The sequence below is a fragment of the Crocuta crocuta genome, unplaced genomic scaffold, assembly GCF_008692635.1.
Source record: "Crocuta crocuta isolate KB4526 unplaced genomic scaffold, BGI_CrCroc_1.0 scaffold556, whole genome shotgun sequence".
Lineage (NCBI taxonomy): Eukaryota > Metazoa > Chordata > Mammalia > Carnivora > Hyaenidae > Crocuta > Crocuta crocuta.
In genome coordinates this window covers 6,066,093-6,087,988 of record NW_027527436.1, presented here as the reverse complement: position 1 = coordinate 6,087,988, position 21,896 = coordinate 6,066,093, and the positions used below count along the sequence as shown (strand labels likewise).

The 21,896-nt window shown below is 36.4% G+C and overlaps 1 protein-coding gene across 1 annotated transcript in view; it reads right to left on the bottom strand.

The window, feature by feature from the left end:
* The window catches only part of IARS2 (isoleucyl-tRNA synthetase 2, mitochondrial), a 66,180-nt gene that overhangs the window by 28,076 nt on the left and 16,208 nt on the right, over positions 1 to 21,896 (bottom strand). The window contains exons 4-13 of the mRNA XM_077759806.1: positions 14,238 to 14,397; positions 12,809 to 12,957; positions 12,677 to 12,726; positions 12,483 to 12,592; positions 12,310 to 12,400; positions 11,855 to 11,970; positions 7,707 to 7,876; positions 3,964 to 4,054; positions 2,573 to 2,724; positions 163 to 323 (exon numbers count right to left, since the gene is read on the bottom strand). Coding sequence (XP_077615932.1) covers positions 163 to 323; positions 2,573 to 2,724; positions 3,964 to 4,054; positions 7,707 to 7,876; positions 11,855 to 11,970; positions 12,310 to 12,400; positions 12,483 to 12,592; positions 12,677 to 12,726; positions 12,809 to 12,957; positions 14,238 to 14,397 — 1,250 coding nt within the window. The remainder of the gene's footprint in view (positions 1 to 162; positions 324 to 2,572; positions 2,725 to 3,963; positions 4,055 to 7,706; positions 7,877 to 11,854; positions 11,971 to 12,309; positions 12,401 to 12,482; positions 12,593 to 12,676; positions 12,727 to 12,808; positions 12,958 to 14,237; positions 14,398 to 21,896) is intronic.

Sequence of the window (21,896 nt, the reverse complement as noted above, 5' to 3'; positions counted from 1 at the left end):
ACATGGGGATGTGCTGACAGTGCGGGGCCTGCTTGGGATTCTCTGTCTCTCCCTCTCTCCACTTCCCTGGCTTGTCTGTGCTCTCTCTCAAAATAAATAACACTTAAAAAACACTGTTTCCATTTTTTAAAAATGCTGGAAAAAATGCAGAAAGAGTTCTACCTGTTGATCAAGAATTCATCTTTTGTCTTGTGATGAAACACAGGGATTGGAACACCCCAAACTCTTTGCCTTGATATACACCAATACGGCCGTCTGTCCATCGTTTCGACCATGGCATTCAGTGCTGATCCAGGAATAAATTTCACTTTTTTTAACAATTCCTGCAATTGATGCACAAATCAGGTCCAGTGAGATTAAGCAGAACAAATTTTCCAGAACTTCCACTATTTATCCTCATAGTTCTTTATTTTGGATGTTTATAGTCATTCACATGTTTCCCTCCCCACACCCAAAAAATTAAACTAAAAAAAACAGATTTCAGAGCAAATGAAGCAAAGTTAAAACAAGACCACAAAGGATCTAATAAAGAACATCAAGATCAGACTCCACCTTTAGAGGATGCGACAAAAGATTTTATACTAATTTCCAAGCACCCTATATCAACACTGTAGTAAAAGGGTTAGCAGAAGTATTATACTTTGTTAAACCACCATTAAAATCCATTCAGATGTGATTGCAACATTAATTTTTTAAGTACTTACAAAATAAGCTACCGTTTTAGGATGATAAACAAGAGCTGCAATATAACCTAATTTCACATACTATGGTTTACAATACAGAACACACTTTCTCAAAATCAGTCGCTTCCTATTTACTTGCTCTCTCTCAAGAACACCCTCTACCTTCAGCCCCCCTAAAAGTTGTTTTTTATTTCATTTCATTTCATGTGTCAATTACTAAAAGATGAACTATATAAGAAAAATGTTTGGTAATAATCTCAAGAAAGGCCAAATATGTTAACTTCATTTTAAAGAATCTATCCATTAATTAAGCATTTTTCTACTTGCAGGGCATTTTAAATATTTTCCTCACTTAACCTGAACTGCAAGAAATCCTCTCCCCAAAACTCTTTGTAGCACCACCTACAGGAAGAATGGCAACATGTGCAATTCAATTTGATTTATCCTTGGTTCAGAAATCCAAGAAATATGAATACAGGATGTATACTTAATTTTTTAAAATAACTATTACTGTAATAAGATAGTAATAATGGCATTTGAATTATGTTTAAATAGTCTTTATCTTTCAGATAAATATACCGAAATATTTATGGAAGACATAAGGCCTAAAATTTGCTTCACAATAATCCAATAGGTAAGGAGTAAAAGGTAGGTGGTAGGAGGGGTGCAGATAAAAAAAAACTGGGGCGCCTGAGTGGCTCAGTCAGTTAAGCGTCCAACTTCGGCTCAGGTCATGATCTCATGGTCCGTGAGTTCGAGCCCTGCACTGGGCTCTGTGCTGATGGCTCAGAGCCTGGAACCTGCTTCAGATTCTGTGTCTCCCTCTCTCTCTGCTCCCCCACTTGCACTCTCTCTCTCAAAAATAAATAAACATTAAAAAAAATTAAAATAAAATAGGCCAAAAACTGATTAAATTTGGGGAGCAGAAACATGGAATAGATTATTCTATTACTGCAATGAGAAATTGAAAATTGTCTATAAAGAAATTAAACAAAACAAAACACCTGGCTCCAGCATACTGCATCAGACTTAGATGTTCTTCAATCAAAACTCTGTACAGAGCTGAAGGTACAAAACTTAACATTTACAATAAGGGAAACAGGCTTCACAGGAAGGCAAACAGTAACACAGTCCATATCACAGTTGTCCACTCTATACAAATATAGAAAACGTAAACTGCCTGCATATACCTTTGGCAAGGGCTTCAAATTGCCAAGCCAACACATAAACCAATTTATTACAGTTATATGTTAAGATGAAAGCAGTAACATAAAATATCTTCATTACCAGCCTGGTTAAGAAGTATATATTTCAGCTCCTTCATTCAATAGAATTAAGTTGTTTACAACACACACACACAGATATGTGGTGAATGAAGGAGCTCAAATATACATTAATATTTAAAATACCCATTTTATAGTATTTGTTAAGTCAAAGCAACAAGTTTTAGAATGGATTGCAATTTCAATCTTAAGGAAGCAAAGCGTTTTTAAAGAGTTTTACTGAACGTTTACTAGGTGCCAGACACTGGTCTGGAACTCTCATTCACTCACCCGACGAGGTTGGCATTATTATCAACTTTATATGGATGAGAAAACTGAGGTTCTGAGAGGCTAAACCACTCCTGAACTCACTTCTATCCTAACTCTATATTACTTTTACTACACTGGGCAGGAAATTTGGGCTCACTACTTAACCTCTTTAAGCCACATGTGTATAATGAAGGAATGAAATTCCAAGATCCTTCTAAATCTAAAACTATTAATTTTATGAAACCAAATCACATCACCAAATCATAATAGCACCAATCCCTTCTTCAACCTTCACATGCAACCCTTTCACACTGAGGGAATGAAAACCCAACGCTCACAACAGGATGTCTCTTATACCTTGGCTGTAGCCTTGATATCCGTGATATTTACAAACCACTGCTTGCTGGCACGAATAACCACTGGTTTCTTAGTCCTCCAGTCATAGGGATAGCTGTGTACCAATTCCTCCTCTTTCAACAAATGTTTTGAAGCCTTAAGCATCTTTATAACTTTAAAAAAATCAATAACAATTTACATTAGAATTAAAAAGTACTATGAAAACCCTAATAGCTCTGTAATTCCAGGGAGTACTAATTGGAACCAGTAGGTACCTGCTCTAAGTGTAGCTACTTCGGCACAGTCTGGGAATCTCTTGGCAAAAAAAGCAGGGACTATAAAACCTTAATGAGACTCCAAATTAAGCCATCCCCGTGGCTCTTCACGCCAAATGAAAGATAAACAGGATATATCTAAGATTCTACATTTGAAATCCATAGCCATAATCTTTCATACCATGAATCTTAAAATGGTCTTCAAAGAATCCAAAAGAAACCAACTACAGTGGGTCGAATTTTAGCCCCCCAAAATATATGTTCATGTCCTAACCCATAGTACTTATGAATGTGACCATATCTGGAAATAGGGTCTTTGCGGATGTAATCAAGACAAGGTCACACTGGATTAGGGTAGGCCCTAAATCCAATGACTAGTGTCCTAATAAGAGGGGAGGATAGAGACACACAAGAGCAAAGGATGTGTGACAATGGAGGTAAAGATTAGAGCGACACCAAGGAAAGCTCCTTAGTTTTCCAGAAACCACCAGCAGCTAGGAAGAGACAAGGAAGGGTTCTTGCATAGAGCTGTCAGAGGGGGCAAGGTCCCTGCCGAAACACTCATCTCAGACTTCCAGCCTCCAGAACTGTGAGAATAAATTTCTGTTGTTTTAAGCTGCTAATGTTACAGTAGTTCTAGGAAAGTAATACACCACATTTAATTAGGCTTAATCTTAGTGTGGGCAAAGAAAGGTCTTCACTGTACCTGGTCTTTGGGTCTATAATTATAGAAAATCAGAAAGATGAGTCAAGGCTGGAGGACCCGTAAGATCATAATACATAACCAGTGCTGCACAGGTGACCAGGGATTTGCAAGAGGGTTATAAGAAGAGTAGTGTCTGTGTCTAGCCTCAAGCCTGATTTTATTTTTCCACAAAACTAATACTGCCATAGCCCTAAAATAACATCACTCCCTGCTGATTGCCCTGCTTTGCTTAAACAGAGCAATTTTAAAGCAAAAGATGAAACTTAACTTAACTTCCATCTTAAACCATGTGGTAAAAAATAAAAATAAAAAAAAACAATTTCAGACTTTTGTTTCTAATGAGTGTAAGACGGGGGAAGAGTTGGCAAAGGTTACTGCTGGCTGCTTTTCAGGAGATACACATTTATGATAACAACATCTACAATACTCACCCACATCTGTCCCCTCTTCAAGGACAGCCTTATTTTGAAGTTCAGGACCTGCAACTTCTGTGAAAACTCCATCTTCATCCACTAGACAATCCTACAATGGGTTATGTTCAACAATTAAAGTACCAAGAGATTTTATCTTATGATAATATCCAGCAAGACAATATACATAAGACATCTCAGGAGAGTCTTTCACTGCACTGAAAACCTGGGTACTTCTTTCTCAGTTAATAGAAACTTCTGGATTTACACATTTAAACCACAAAAGCCAAATGTCTTTTTGTTTTTGTTTTTGAGAGACAGGGCACACACAAGCACACAAGCAAGGAGGAGAAGAGGGAGAGCGAGAGAGAGAATCATAAGCAGGCTCCATGCTCAGCACAGAGTCTGATGCAGGGCCCTGATCTAACATCTGTGAGATCATGAACTGAGTCGAAATGAAGAGTCAGATGCTTAACAGGCTGAACCACCCGGCCATCCCAAAAGCCAAAATGTCTTATTAAAACAAATATGTGAAGTTTAATTAAAAAAGTAAAATCCTCAACAAAATATTAGCAAACTGAATCTAATAATACATTTTAAAAAATCACACACACCACAATCATTTGAGATTAATTCCTGGATGCAAGTGTGGCTCAAGATTCACAAAACCACCAATGTAATGATGTCACATCAATAAGAGAAAGGATAAAAACGATCATTACGATCATTTCAATAAAGGCAGAAAAAGCATCGGACAAAGTACAACATCTATTCATGATAAAAACCCTCTGCAAAGTAGTAGAGAAAACATACCTTAACATAATAAAGCCCGTACACGAAAAGCCCACAGCCAACAATATACTCAGTGGGGAACAACTGAGAGCTCTTCTCCCAAGGTCAGGAACAAGACAAGGATGTCCACTCTACCACTTTTATCCAACATAGTCCTGAAGTCCTACCCACGGCAATTAGACAACATAGAAATAAAAGGCGTCCAAATTGGTAAGAAAGAAGTAAAACTCTCATTATTTGCAGATGACATGATACTATATATTAAAAAGAAAACCCTAAAGACTCCACCAAAAGAGTGCTAGAACTGATAAATGAATTCAGTAAAGTCGCAGGATACAAAATCAATCTGTTGCATTCCTATATACTAATAATGAAGCAGCAGAAAGTGAAATTAAGAAAGTAATCCCATTTGCACTTGTACTAAAAACAATAAATTATCTAGGCATAAACTTAACCAAATATGTGAAAGACTTGTCCTCTAAAACCTGTAAATGATAAAAGAAATTCAAGATGATGCCAATAAATGGAAAGACAATCTATGCTCAAGGATTGGAAGAACAAATATTGTTAAAATGTCTACACTATCCAAAGCAATCTACAGATTTAATGCAATCTCTATCAAAACACCAACAGCATTTTTCACAGAACTAGAACAAAAAATATTAAAATTTGTATGGAACTATACCTGTGACCTCTCATAGCCAAAGTAATTTTGAAAAAGAAAAATGGAGGAGCCTGGGTGGTTCAGTCAATTAAACATCCAACTTTGGCTCAAGTCATGATCTCAGGGTTCATGAGTTCAAGCAGTGCATCAGGCTCTGTGCTGAAAGCTCAGAGCCTGGAGCCTGCTTCAGGTTTTGTGTCTCCCTCTCTCTAGCCCTCTCCCACTCATGCTCTCTCTCTCTCTCTCAAAAATAAACATTAAAAGGTTTTTTAAAAAGAAAAACAAAGGGGCGCCTGGGTGGCTCAGTCGGTTAAGCGTCCAACTTTGGCTCAGGTCATGATCTCACAGTTCGTGGGTTTGAGCCCCGCGTCGGGCTCTGTGCTGACAGCCAGCTCAGAGCCTGGAGCCTGCTTTGGACTCTGTGTCTTCCTCTCTCTCTGACCCTCCCCTGCTCACACTGTCTCTGTCTCTTTCTCTCTCTCTCTAAGAAATTAAAAAAAGAAAAAGAAAAAGAAAAAGAAAAAGAAAACTGGAAGCATCACTATTCCAGATTTCAAGTTATGTTACAAAGTAGTAATTAAAACAGTGTGGTACTGGCATAAAAACAGACAGACAGGTGAATGGAAGAGAACAGAAAACCCAGAGGTAAACCAAAAATTATATGGTTAATTAATCTTCAACAAAGGAGGAATGAATAGACAATGGGAAAAAGTCTCTTCAACAAATTTTGAACTGGACCCCTTTCTTTCACCATATACAAAAACAAACTCAAAATGGATTAAAGGCCTAAATGTAAGACCTGAAACCATAAAAATCTTTGAAGAGAGCATAGACAGTAACCTCTTTGACATCTGCTGTAGCAACTTTTTTCTAGAGATGTGTCTTGAGGCAGGGGACACAAAAGCAAAAATAAAGTAAGGGGACTACATCAAAATAAAAAGTTGCTGCACAGCAAAGGAAACAATAAAAAAAACCTAAATGGCAAAATACTAAATGAGAGAAGATACTTGTAAATGGTATCTGATGAAGGGTTAGTATCCAAAATATATAAAGAACTTCTAAAACTCAACACCCCAACAACAAATAATCCAATTAAAAATGGGCAGAAGACATGAACAGACCTTTCTCCAAAAAAGACATCCGGATATCCAAAAGACATGAAAAGATGCTCAACATCACTAATTACAAGGGAAATGTCAATCAAAACTACAAAGAGGTATCACTGCACACCTCTCAGAATGGCTAAAATCAAAATACAAGAAACAACAAATGTTGGCAAAGACATGGAGAAAAAGGAACCCTCATGCACTGTTAGTGGAAACAGTGCACGCAAACCCGTGCAGCCACTATGGAAACAGTATGGGGTTTCCTCAAAATGTTAAAAAACAGAACTATCCTATAATCTGGTAATCACACTACTGAGTATTTACCCAAAAACATAAAAAAATACAAATTCAGGGGTGCCTGCGTGCTTCAGTACACACACACACACACAGAGAAAGGAATATTATTCAGCCATTAAAAAAAAGAAATGAAATCTTGTCATTTATAACAACATGGATGTATCCAGAAAGTATAATGCTAAACCAAATAAGTCAGTCAAAAAAGACAAATATAATATGATCTCACTCATATGTGGAATCTAAGACACAAACAAAAGGAAAAAGAGAGAGAGAGAAACCAAGAAATACACTCTTAACTACTGAGAACAAACTGATGGTTACCAGAGAGGAGGTGGTGGAGGGGCTGGAGGAAACAGGGGTGAGGATTAAAGAGTATACGTATGATGATGAAAAATAAAATAATTTTTTAAAAAGTTAAATATACTAAAAACACCTTTAACTTGGTCTCTATTAATTTCCAGATCTATGGCAATGTACATATACTGTGCTGACTGGGACTCAATTTTAACAAATGAAGAAATTTCCTAAGTAACTGACATGTGTAACATTTAAAGAGGACTGTTTAAAAAAAACAAACTGCTCTTTTAAAGTAGTCAAACCTGCTTGCCACTTTTCACAAACTAAAAGTAATTTGTCTGTATGAATTAGTACTTTGAAAAAAAAGTCCCCATTTAGTATTTATTTTTCAATTCTAATTTTGTGCTGATTTTGTGTTACTTCTCCAAAATCCTCCTCAATCAGTATGAATTAATGAGGCGTTAGGATACTGACCAAATCTAAGCATTTCACAACTTAATTGTGACAAAAACAACTGCTTATCACCAAAACGTAAAGATGTTAGTTAGGATCTATTACTTTAATTCTACAAAAGCAACAATTAAACAGGAAAGAAAGCGGAAACGTACGGTGGACAGGCTGTGTTGAGCAGCTACACTGTAATCTTCCATACCGTGGGCTGGGGCTGTGTGAACCAACCCTGTTCCTTTTGTCATAGTCACATGATTTGCAGGCAAAAGAGGAGAGGCTTTATCAGGAATTAAGGGATGAGAACAAGTACCATTTTCCAAATCTACACCTGTTGGGAAAGAAAACCATAATTAAGAATTATTTTACGTAACAATGTTTTTACGTCTTTAAGAGTAGAAAGAGAATATCAGGTGAAAAGTGCAGGATCTTCCAGGCACATGGGTGGCTCAGTGTCGATAAAGTGTCCGATTCTTCATTTTGGCTCAGGATGAGATCTCACTGTCCTGAGACTGACCCCCACACTGGGCTCAGCATGGAGCACAGAGCCTGCTTGGAATTCTCCCTCTCCGCCCCTCCACTGCTCATTCTGTCTTTCAAAATAAATAAATAAACTTAAAAAAAAAAAAACTGCCTGAGTGGCTCAGCTGGTTAAGCTTCTGACTTTGGCACAGCTCATAATCTCACTATCTATGAGTTCAAGCCCCACACTGGGCTCTGTGTGACAGCTCGGAGCCTGGAGCCTGTTTCAGATTCTGTTGTCTCCCCCTCTCTCTGTCCCTCTCCTGGCCGTGTTTTCTCTCAAAAATAAATGTTAAAAAAAAGTTAAAAGGAAAAAAAAAATGCAGGATCTGGAACAAGATTGGCTTCAAACCTTGGTTTCCCTTTTTACTTGCACTGTGACCTTTAGGAACCTATGGTATGTAGATAATTACACTTTCCATCTCAGAGGGTTGCCATGAGGGTAAACTGAGGTAATACAATTTAAGTATTTTGGGCACTTAGCAAAATACTTGCCACACAGTAAATGATTTAAAATATTAGCAATTATTATAACAGATAACGCAAATAAGCCCAAGATTTCTCTAACTTATGTACAGCTATGCACCTTTTGGAATATAAGGAAAAAGAAACTGTAGAATGACAGATCAATGACCAGTAGGTTCTAACACTGTCTTGGAGGGAATTAACTGTTGTTGCTTTTCATAATGTTACTCTAAAAAGGTAAGAAATGATAAATAATACCTAAGTCACTAGATACCCACAATGTACTGGACTAAACATAAATTCTTACTTTATAACACTACCAAATACCTAATATCTGCAATTTATAAATCAGAAAACAAGAAAACGTAGGCAATATGCCTGAGGTTACATGCCCAATAAATGATTGAATCCAACTTCCAAGGCAAGTATGATTCTAACGTTCTGTATAATTCCAACCCTTTTAATAATACATCGTATCTACCACCTATCCATTTTTCCACACCATCACTAGTGCTTCTCACCTTTACTGCTTCTTGAGTTGGTTCTATAAATTAATCTTTCATATGCTCAAAAATAACAGAAATAAATAAGTCCCCCAAATTTAAAAAGATTACCTGGTTCTACTTATACATTACCAAGATATACTGAATAAGTCTATTTACTCTATCTACTCTCCAACAATTAAAGAATTTCAATGGTCCCCTTACTCCTAAAATCTTCCCCATAAATCATCCTTCATCTTTCCAGACTAAATAAGATTAACTTAAAAAAAAAATATCTGTCCTCACAGAGGAATGTTTCCACTTTTATGATCCTTTCTTTCTGGCTGTAGGGCAGTAAGAAGTAATCAATACTACCCAATCAATACTACCAAAATAATACAAATCTTTTACCTTTAACATTTCATAGATTGCCCTGTTGGTGATTTCATTTTGATTAAAACAGCATGTAAAAAAAGACCTGAGAAAAACATTCCTTATGACTGATGGCAATGAACTCCCTTTTCTGAAAAAAATCACAAGTTCTCCTCACGGTTGAACTTGGATGACTTGGCATTTTATTCCTAGAAAATACCTGAATTACTAGGAAAAGCTTGAATACTTCTAGATGCATTTTTCCCAAGATAATTCATAATGCTGCCAAAGAAGAGAACTGTCAACACTGATTTTTAGAGAAATCTACTGTTTACTTTTCACTTTGATTCCCTTGAGTTAGATTCATAAGTAAGACCAGTCCCCATGTCCTATGTAGTACTTTTCATGCAGTTTTGGTATGGAAATGAAAGGTTTAGGGCAAAGTAAATTTCATCTATTAACCTTCCTTTATCTCCATCCTTAGTGTATCTACCGCTTAATATTCTCCCTCCCCTCCTAACAAAAATTTCTGAATGATCAATAAGAAACTATTTATATTTTTCTATAAAGAAAAGCTATCCTACACAAATTACTACATTTTAGCTGTTTAATATTCCTACTGCTTTAATAAGTTAATGAGCTATTTGTCACCAGTTTATTTTGTCACAGATGAGAAGTGTATCTACTCCTCTAAAATGTGGTGGCTCAAACAGCAACCCAATAATTCTCAAATAGTAATAATCTGAAACAATTATCCAGTCTAGAAAGAGGACCTTAAATTTAATCTGAGTACTTTCAAAAACCTCGTGAGAATGCCATTCAGCTTCTATAACAACATCTAACTTGTCAGTGAAATCTGAAATACCTTTTGTGCTTAAAAAAGGGGTAGGAGAGGGTTATGGGGTAAAGAATATACATACTGAATCCTCTAACTTACTTATGGCACCAACAAGGACCAAATGGTATTAAATACCAAACATTCTGTAGCTTCTTTCCTGCTTCTGACATAAAACTCTTTATTATTTATTTTTAAAAACTTTTTTGTTTATTTTATTTTTGAGACAGAGAGAGACAGAACATGAGCAGGGGAGGGGCAGAGACAGAGGGAGACACAGAATCCAAAGCAGGCTTCAGGTTCTGAGCTGTCAGCACACAATCCGACCCGGGGCTCGAATCCACGAACCGCGAGATCATGACCTGAGCCAAAGTTGGACACTTAACCAACTGAGCCACCCAGGCGCCCCAACCCTTTCTTATTTTTGTTAAGACTGATTCAACTTCTAATTGGCTTGCACCTAAAATGATGCATTTAGGTCTACAGCCATACCACCTTGAATCTTGTCTAAAAGTGCCTGACCTTGTCTAAAATGATGCATTTAGAGAGCTTCTCTATTTGGCCTGGCAATCTTTCCATTTTAGGATATCTCTCCTCATTCTATTGATGTGATTTTTCTTTTTAAGTAAGAAACTCAAGAAACTCAAAGATGTATCATCCCTAAAAATCAAAGGTAATTTTAAGCTTCCCTAGATTTTGGGGTGCCTGCGTGGCTCAGTAGATTAAGTGTCCAACATTGGCTCAGGTCAGGATCTCACAGTTTGTGAGTTGGAGCCCAGCATTGGGCTCTGAACTTTCAGGAGCCTGCTTTGGATTCTGTGTCTCCCTCTCTCTCTCTGCGCCTCCCCCACTCATTCTCTCTCTCTCAAAATTAAACAAACATTAAAATAAATAAACTTCTCTAGGTTTTAGTAATTATATTTCAAAATCAGTCAATACTTCAGAAGTTACAAATTACAGCCTACTAAGGATCCTTTTGACAGAAGAACAGTTGTAGGAATAATTTTCAGAATTTATTAAATTTCCTCATTAAAATCATATACCAAAAAATAAACATATTTAATTCCTTCCCTGTGCCTCTGATTAAATCAGATAACAAGAATTTCTGGTAATTCAATTTTGAATAAAATTTTATTTTATTTTTTTTGTTTTTAATTAAAAAAAAATTTTTATTTTAAGTAGGCTCCATACCCAATGTGGGGCTTAAACTCAGGACCCTGAGATCAAGAGTCACATTTCTACTAACTGGGCCAACAGGCAACCCTTGAATGAAATTTAAAAGGATACTTGTGCATTCTGCATCATACAAAGGCCATTTATCTAATCTTTCATTAGATACTTGCCAGATATGCGTTGTGCTTTTCTCAATATTCATATTTTCTAGACTCCTATCACGTTTAATATATATTTTCCTTGAGAGTAATCAATGTGAAATAGAGTCTACAAAGATATTATATGGAAACCAACTTGACAATAAACTATTTGTAAAAAAACAAAAAAAAACAAACAAAAAAACAAAGATAGAGGCCACATCTGTTTCAATTTACATTGAGAAATATTCAGCAAAATACTAAACTCAAATCAAATGGATACTCCGATGACTGTGATGGTCAGAGTATCTATAAATCTTCACCTGAAAATGTTGAAATAACTTCAAGAGTTGTTTCCAAAACAGAAGCAACAGATGTTACTTTATCTGCAGCAAGTATGTACAGGTCTCCAGATTTGGAACATTTTACAACAGCATACCTAAAATAAAATGTTAGTAAAAATTACTAATAATGAAAAAAGAAAAGCCACAGATATTTTAAATGTTTTACATCATTTTAGGAAAACTAACTTTAAGATAAAAAAAAGCACTACTTTCAAAGAACTTCACCCATTTGTTTTGTTTTCCAAAAAAGCTGCACATGAAGTCTTAAATGGAACCATCTAAAGCTTAATAAAACCTATATGAACCTAATAATAACTAAGTTATAATTCACTGAATTTTAAGAGAGCAATGAGGATGAAATAAACCCAAAATAATGCTAATGATAAAATTGATCCTATTTGTGGCTGAAACAAAAAATACAGCAATAAACTTACTTTGAGTCTGGCATATAACAAACAGCTTGATTGGCTGGAATTGTCCAAGGCTGGGTGGTCCAGACTAAAAAACTAACAGGAGATGAACCATCTGTGAAGATAAAATTTTAAATATGCTACCAAATGTTACAATTCTGTAACTTTAATAAATTCAAGCAATGAACAAATCTTACCTATGAGAGATGCCAACTTGGGAGAAGGTTTCATGAGAGGGAATTTTACATATATTGAGCGACTGACATGTTCAGGATTATACTCAAGTTCTGCTTCAGCCAATGCAGTCCTAAGGTTAAGAATAGTATACATAAATATTTGAAAGTCTCACAAAATTCTCCACTTTCACTACCAAAAACACATACATACATACCTTGATGAGGGAGACCAAAACACAGGTTTGTACGATCGATAAATCAAGCCCTATAAAAGACAAATATATATTAAAGCTGGAATTCTGTGACACATAATTTAACATACTCAAAGAAAAAATATACTTCATTACCTTTTCATACATTTGGTAGAAAATTCTCAACTGTTTAGCCTCATATTTTCCATCAAATGTATAGTAGCAATTATTCCAATCTGCCATTATTCCCCAACGAATAAATGCTGATCTCTGTTTCTCAATTGCTGCTTTAGCAAATGATCTAGCTAAAAACAAATTTAAGAAAGAAAAAAAAAAAGCATCGAAAACCAATAAATTCAAACCTTTTTTTAGTGTTTATTTATTTATTTATTTTTAGAGAGAGAGGGAGAGAGAGAGAGAGAAAGCACGTGAGCAAACAAGCTGGCAAAAGGCTTTCAGTGTAAAGCCTGATGTGGGGCTTGAATTCACGAACTGCAAGATCATGACCTGAGCCAAAACCAAGAGTTGGATGCTCACCCGACTGAGCCACCCAGGGGCCCCAATAAATTCAAACTCTAAAACATGGTTTAGTATGTAGGTCTCTAAATGCAGGTATTGTACACACTATAAAATGTATTCAAAAGGAAAATTATTTTGAAAATTAAAGGTGTCCAGAAGATAACTAAAACAAATTCTAGATTAATTAGAATTTCAAAACTATTTTTCAGACTTTATACACTGAACTTACATTTAGAAAAAATAAACTGGAAAAATTATTCCTCATATTTCTTAATTTGAGAAAAAGAGTAATTTTTACTTCATTATACACAGAAAAAGTAATCAGTACATCTAGTCTAGGCCATTAACATAAAGATGTTTCACAGTGAAGTAAAAAGTCTTCACAATCATATCTAAATATACAATAATTTAAAAGCAGAAGATTCCTCCCTCCCTCAATCTAGTAAAGGATCAAGTAAGAGATTAGTTTAAAAAATATATACGTGTTTTGGGGCGCCTGGGTGGCTCAGTTGGTTAAGCGTCTAACTTCAACTCAGGTCATGATCTCACAATTTGTGGGTTCAAGCCCCATATCGGGTTCTGTGCTGACAGCTCAAAGCCTGGAGCCTGTTTCAGATTCTGTGTCTCTCTCTCACTCTGCCCCTCCCCCACTTGTGCGCTCTCTCTGTCTCAAAAATAAATAAAAAAACAAAAAAAATTTTTAAATATATACGTGTTTTAAAATTGACTTTTAGTCTAGCACCTGAAATAGGTCAATAAGCTCCAGCCAGGAAAGTAAATAAAAACACTGAGTAAATAATTTCACAAAATATGATCAGAGAATTGAAAAATGTACTTGGGAATGCTCACAAATCCTTCCATCAGTCTCTGAACTTAAGTCCCCACAAAAGTCACTTAAATGAGATCTGAATTTTCTGTAACAAAAATTGGTTTCTAACAGATCCCATTTCAACAACAACAACAAAACCCCCAAAACAACAGAAAGTCTCTTTGATTAAGCCCGGACTTTTCCAAGGAACCAGTGTTTATAAATAACCATTTTAAAAAAGAAACAAGGATTACTTACCTTTCTCTCTAATTTCTATAGCTGAAAGATTCTGAGCTTTTCCACCAAGTTCTGATAATACTTTTATTTCAATGGGTAACCCATGACAATCCCAGCCTGGCACAAAATGTATTTTGGAACCTCTCATCATATGGTATCGATTGGCTATATCCTTCAAAATCTGCAAAAATAAAGCGATAATCATCATTCACAGATAAAGCACGTGGCCTACCATTACATTCCTTTAATATCATTGTAAAACTCTTGGAAAGCCCAATTTTAAAAAGATTTATATAAACAAAATAATCTATTAATCTACTAGCTCAAGTTCTACATAAACACAAACGTAACAGATATTTGGAGTTTTAGAGTGCCATTAACTCCAGAAAACAAATCACATAAAATATTTCAAAGTGAAGACTATTATGCCCAGAATTACTAATTTGTTTGTAAAGTTGGAATATGTAGAAAAGCAGGCTATACTACCTTCTTAAGAAAAATTTGACTTTTTAAAAACCAGAGAGTAAAAATAAGTCAATTATAAATTTGCTTTACTCTTATTAAAATTATTAACATGAAAAATCCAATATCATTTACATTCAGCTAAGAAATAGAACATAATCAATGCAGAATTTTTAATGTACCCAGAGTATGGAACATCACAGTTAACTCTTTCAATGACAAAACCCTTATTAAAACACTAACCCTCTTCACTAGGTATAATTCTATAACTGATTTCCCTTCTTAGTTCATTTCAGATATTAGAGAGCAGCCTTTTAAAACATGTATTATTACCATTATAAAATGGAAGACCAAAGGCAAAGGATAGATTTGGCTCCAAGCTCAATTTCCTTCTTCCCAAAAGGAAACAATGCAGTAGTCCAGAAAATTATTTCCTCCTTTCCACATCTATCAAAAGTAGAAAAGATTTTACACATTCCTCCCGCCTTCCCCCACTTAAAACTCAAAATTTTCGAACTTCTTCCCTAAGGGCAGGAAGAAGCCCTGTGATCTGGGTGGTTATCACAGAACATAAAAAGTAATCTAATTATATGCACTTAAGATCTGTATCCTTTACAGTAGGTATATTATTGAAATCAACCAGTATATAAATGACCCCCTTCTCACTTTTGTTAGTTGAAATTATTTTGATTATCTGTCCCTTCCCAGCAAAATATAAACTCCTTGAAACTCTGTCTGTCTTCTTCACTAGTCAACTCCCAGCATTTAGAATGGTATCTAGCACTATTCTGTACATATCTGTTGAAGAAATGAATGCATGCATATATGCAGTAGGCTGTATGTAATGTCTTAGTAGCCACTAGCCACCAGTGGCTACTGAGCAACTGAAAACATTGCTAGTCCAAACTGAGATGTACTGTAAATATAAACTATATATAAGATTTCAAAAGTACCCCCAAAAAAGTGAAATATCTCAAAAAAAGTTTTATAGCAGCTGTATGTTAAAAGATACCTTAGATGTGCTCGCTTCGGCAGCACATATACTAAAAGATACCTTAGATGTGTTGACTTAAATACAGTATTAAAAGAAGGTTCATCTGTTTCTTCTAACTTTTTTATGGGGCTACTAAAAAGTTTTAACTTACCTATATAGTTTACTTTTGTAGTTTGCATCATTTCTAAGGAACAGTGCTGTTTTTGACCAAATTAACACAACACAGTCATTTGGCCTAATAATTAAGAATGTCCCTATTAAGGAAAGGTCGATGTGAAGCCTGTGGTAAAAGGAACAGGAAGGACACAATAAGAATGTTTTACCAGTTCCTCAGTGTCAGATTATGCTCCTCTCCAAACAAGTTCCTCCATTATGTTTAAGAACCATTGGTCCCTTTTGTTCATGATAACCCTCTGTCCTCATTTTTCCTTTTGTCTTTCATTTTCCTTTCACAATATTAATGTATTCCTTGTTCAATAAACAAATTTTTGAATGCCTACTATGTGCCAAGAATTGTTCGGGGCGGGAGGGCACCTGGGTTGGCTCAGTCAGCTAAGTGTCTGACTTTGGCTCCGGTCATGATCTCTCATGGTTTGTGGGTTTGAGCCCTGCGTCGGGCTCTGTGCTGATAGCTTGGGGCTGCTTCAGATTCTGTGTCTCCCTCTCTGTCTGCCCCTCCCCTGTTCATGCTGTTTCTCTCAAAAATAAACATTAAAAAAAAATTGTTCTGGGAACCTAGAGTAGGGCAGTAAACACCACTGACAAGATCCTTCCACTGAAGGAAGACAGAAAATAAATACATTCACTATTAAGAAAAAAGCTAAGTAAAAGTCAGAAAATAGCATGGGAGGTGGTGGCGGTGGTGGTACTATTTTAGACGGAGATCGGTAAAGCCTGATGAGATGACATCTGAACAGAGACATGAAGGAAATGAGCAAGTGAGTCATCTGAGTATCTGGGAATTGCATTCCAGGTAGAGAAAGACAAGCAAGACTACACAGGGTATGTCTGAGGAAAAGCAGGAACTCCTCCTCCTCCGGCTATGCACGTAAGAGGTGGATCTGTATGGTGCCTCAGATGTTCAGAGAATAACTCCTTCTCTACCTTCAATTCACGTGGAGCTCACTTTCCTCTATTCCAGCTCCAAGGGTGAACACATAATCCATTGTGGGCTTCAACATATTCTATCCCCACCTCCAAAATGAGCGATTCAGGGATGGACTTGTGACTCAAATCAGGACAAGAAGATTCAATTCCAAGACTTTTGTAAGAATTACTGGGAAAGAGAAGACAGAAGAATGTACGCCTATAAATGTTGGGAAATGTGTCAGGTGGGAATGGGGGTATGGGGAGCACCAGAGGGGGAATCATGCTTAAGAGCAAAAGACAGAGAGAAACCAACTCTGATAGAATCTGAGTCCCTGGGTCTGGCCATGAAAGGAGCTAAAAACTATCTCTGGACTCTACAGTTAAAATAGCCAACAAATTCCCTTTTTAGCTTAATTCAGTCAAGAGTTGTCTTTCTATCCCTAACAACCCAAACAATGTGGAACAACGGAATTTTGTTTTGTATTTTTGTTATTACAACTTACGATCTTAATGGGTATACTAAAAATAGGAGATTAGACTATCTTTCTTAAAGTGTCTTAGTTCTTTGAGCATATGCAGCAGGAAGTTCCAAGAGACAAATTGGAAAATAACAAATGGACACAGTTTAAAATACTTAAAATAGAGAAAAATATCTAAAAGGAGTAACTTTAAAACAAAGATAAAACCTCTTGAAGCTTCTGTGTGATAAATAACAAGACTATATTAAAATAGACAAGACTAATCCAGACACCTATTTTGTTTTATTGATCGGAACCAGATAACGCTGCACTATATACCTATCTAGTAGAGCAATGTGTTCTTTCACCTTTTTTAAAATTTTGACTATTCAAACACATTTACTTTCCAGCTTTACTTTTCAGCATTAAGTACATTTTTTAAAAAATACTTTCTTTCTTGTTTGTGATTATGAGAGGAACACAGTTCTTTCAAAAAAAAAAGAGTAATACAGGTTTCTTGTTTTAAAAAAAATTCAAATGGGGGGTGACTGGCTGACTCAGTTGGTAAAGCACACAACCCTTAATCTCTTCATCATGAGCTCAAGCCCCACGTTGGGCATGGAGCTGACTGAAAAAAAAAAACAAAAACAAACCCAAATGTTATAGAAATAACAAACATTAGCTTTAATTTTTTTTTGTTCTTTTGCAAAATTTAGATCCTAACGTAACACTTTTAAAACTTGTTTTTCTTCCCTCATTTAGTAATATTTGGACATCTTTTATGTCAGTACTGAACTATTTACCTGATCCTTTTAAGATTCCATATACTTCATTGCCAAGATTTATTTAATCAAGTCCCATTAAGGACATTCAGTATGGGCTACCAGTGTAATACAGCATTAACACAGGACAGTTAATGTTTTTCTTTTACGTAAAGCATACTTTTTCTAACAAAATTTCAACCAACCAAAGTGCCATAATAATAGATGGCTCAAAACTGGAATAAATCTCATTTGATTGTGGTGTATAAAAAAAAAAAAAAGAATAGATGGCTCAATAATCAGAACATAGATTGCCCTAAAATATGTCTAATCTGTATGATTTAAGAAGATCACAGAAACATGGCAAGGACATAAATGTACTAGAATAACTGATTTTCTGTTTGGAAAATAAATCAATTTAGGTCATCCCTACCTCATGACATCAACCTAAAGAAATTCCAGATGGATTAAAGGGTTACACATTAATAATAAATCAACATGAAAGTCCACAAATACATAAGTAAAAGAAATTAAAACATTTGGAGATTACATTTGTCTTTCTAATCAGTAATACACACTCAAAAATATTCAATGTCAGTAGAGTATAATAAGACAAGTTTCTTAAGTAGTCTGTAATATAAAAATTGATATAATCTACTGAAAGGTAATTTACCAGTAGGTATCCAGCAATTCCTGTCTATTAATCTAACTCAAGGAAACAATCTAAATTAAGAAAGTTATACATATATTCATTATATTCATAATGTTATACAGTCATGAAAACACCTATATAGGATTTTATAATAATTTCAAAAAACATTTATGTTAAAAATATATCAGGAAAAAAAGGCAAGACAAAATATTCATGAAAACATTATCACAACAATTTTTTCTTAAGTATTAAAACTACTAAGGAAATACCTCAAAAATGTTAAGGGCATTTATGTTTGATAGGATTACAGTAATTTTAACTTCCTTTTTTCAACTTTCTTGTATTTGCCAAATCCACATTTATAACCAGAGAAAATAATTAACTTTAAAAATTTTTCAAAATGGACCTCTCACTTCTTAAAAGATGGGAGTAAAGTCTTCCAAGTAAATAAAAATGTAAAAGACTGGACACTGTGTATAACACAAACAGGTAAAGAGAATGCACCATGGACCTTAAGACCAAGAATGGACACAGCGGTGAGTTTCCAGGCTCATGTACTCTAGACACGGACACGAGAGGCCAGCAACCTGGAAATGCCAAAGGCTACAGAAAAAAAGCCATCACAACCTTTTTCCCTCTGTCTCTAAGCAAAAAACCAGGAAGGGGCAGCCTAACTGCTCTACTCCAGTTGAGCACCACAAAGAAATCTGTGGCCTCAGTTACACCCCTTCAAGTAAAAGCTGAATAAAGAGCCTAGATTTCCACCTTTACACATTTGTCACAAGGCACCCTAAGCCCTGCTCCCCCATCAGGATGGTGTCAGAGAAAATCACATAGCGAGTAGGACCCGCACCCCCGCTGGGAGGTAATGAGACCCGGCCTGCAGTGGCAGTGGCAGTGGAGACCCTGTGTAGGGAGCCTGGACTCCCACTCCCACCCAGCAGCCACGAGGCACCCCTCGTCTCCACGGGGGTGCTCAGAGGAGGCTTACTGCAGAGTGGGGATGTTCACCACTGCCCAGGGGTAACAGGCCACCTGTCTCTCCCCTGGTATTAGTAGTGGCCATGCGGGGAACGGTAACAAGGCACTCTAGCACTCTGCACTAACACCCGCGGTTTGGGGGAAGCACAACTTCCACCTGGCTGAGCAGTAAGAAGGAGCACCGCACCTTAGAGGCTGAGCGGGGAATCCGCACTTCCGCCCCCTCCTCGGAGTAGCCAGACAGTGACCCCTTCCTCTGCTGGAGAGGTGTCAGGGAGTGAAAGCTGATAAAACAGAATGTGCAAATAAGATCCAGACTCTCAAAATACACAAAATGCCAAGGTTTCAATAAACATTCACTCATCATACCAACACTAACGACCTGAAACTGAATGAACAAAGACAGTCAGTAGACAACACTGAGAAGACAGACAGGGATGTTAGAATAACCTGAACAAGATTTTAAAGCAACCACGATAAAAATGCTTAAGCAAACAGCTGTGAACACACATGAAAAATATGAAAAAATAAAAAGCCTCAAAGAACTTGTAGATAGAGAAAAAGTACATGGTATGTTTTAAATCAAGATAGAACTTTGTATATCAAATGTAAATTTTAAAAGTGAAAAATCACTCAAGTGACAGTAACTTCAAAAGTGAAGCGGTAACTGAAATAAAAAGTTCAGCAGATGGGCTCGGCTGCAGAATGGAGAGGACGGAGACGGGAACCACTGAACTTCACGCCTGAATGACAAATCACTCCAGCTAAAAAGGAGAGAGGAGCAAAAGCCGTGGGAGAAAATGAAAACCACGGAGCTGTGGGACTATCACAAAAGATCTAACACAAGCGTCACTGCTGTCCTGCAAGGAGACTTTTTCAGCCACAAACAGAGAACTACGTGAAAAAATAATGGCCAGAAACTCCACATATTGGTCGGAGACATAAACCTACAAATTCAAGAAGCTAAATGATGTCCAACGTGAAAAATCCAAAGAAATTCACACCAAGAGACATCATCACATTAAACTTTTGGAAAAGAAAATGTCTTAAAAGAAATGAGAGAGCAGGGGCACTTGGCTGGCTCAGCCGGAAGGAAGAGCATGCGATTCTTTCAGGGGGTTGAGTTCAGGTCCCATGTGGAGTGTAGAGATTATTTAAATAAATAATTAAATAAAACTTAAACCAAAAAAAAAAAAAAAAAGGGAAAAGGATACCTTACTTATATGCAAAAAATAATCTGAATTACAGGAGAGTTTTCATCAGAAAATATGAAGGCCAGAAGGAAGTGGCACAATGTTTTTTCAAGTGCTAGGAAAAAAAATCTATCTGAAATCCTAGATATAGCAAAAATACACTTGAAGGATAAAAGGAAAACCAAGCCATCAGATGTCTGTTGACCAGCAGACCTGCCGTAAGGAAAGGCTAAATTAGGAAATTCTCTAACAGAAAGAAAACAATCAAAAGAAATGTGGAAACATCAAGAAGGAAGAAAGAACATGATAAACAAAAATATGAGTAAATTACATTTTCTATTTACTCAAAACTTCTAAGCAATGTTTCACAGTTGATAAAACATCAAACACGGTCTTGTGGGGACTAAAACATGTGAGGAATATGTGAAACAAGCGACAAACACAGGAGGGTAAAGGGATGGAAAGGCACACACACTTTTAACAATCCACAGACCAAGGAAGAATTCTCAAGAGAATTGCAAAGTACAATGAATTGAATAAAAATGTAACCTTAATACACATCAAAATATGCAGAACACAAGCTACAGAAGTGCTGACAGAAATTTATAGCAATAAAATGCTTGTGTTAGTAAAGAGGAAACGTCCAATCAATAATGTAAAATCTGACCTCAAGAAACCACAGAAAGAACAAAGGAACCCAGAGTGAGCAGAAGCAAGACCATAATAAAAGGCAGAAATCAGTGAGATTAAAAACAGAGAAACAAGAGAGAAAATTCAGTGACTCAGAGTTTGACCTCAGGTATGACAGTGCAAACAACCACAGGGACATGCTGCGCACTAAGTCTGGGGGAGTAATTTCAAAACCCAACCTTTAAAGCTCCTGGAAATGGCCCTAAAGATGTACAACAGATGAAGCAACATCTATACGAGAAAAATTCTTTAAAAATCTAGTAAGAAAAGTGAGAGTCCACGGCATCTGAACCAAGACCACCCCTCCCTCCAGCCTCCCGGCTCAGCCAGGCAGAGAACACACTCTAGTCCACTGCTGCCACGACACGGGGCTCCCGCTCCCCCCCCCCCCCCCCCCGCC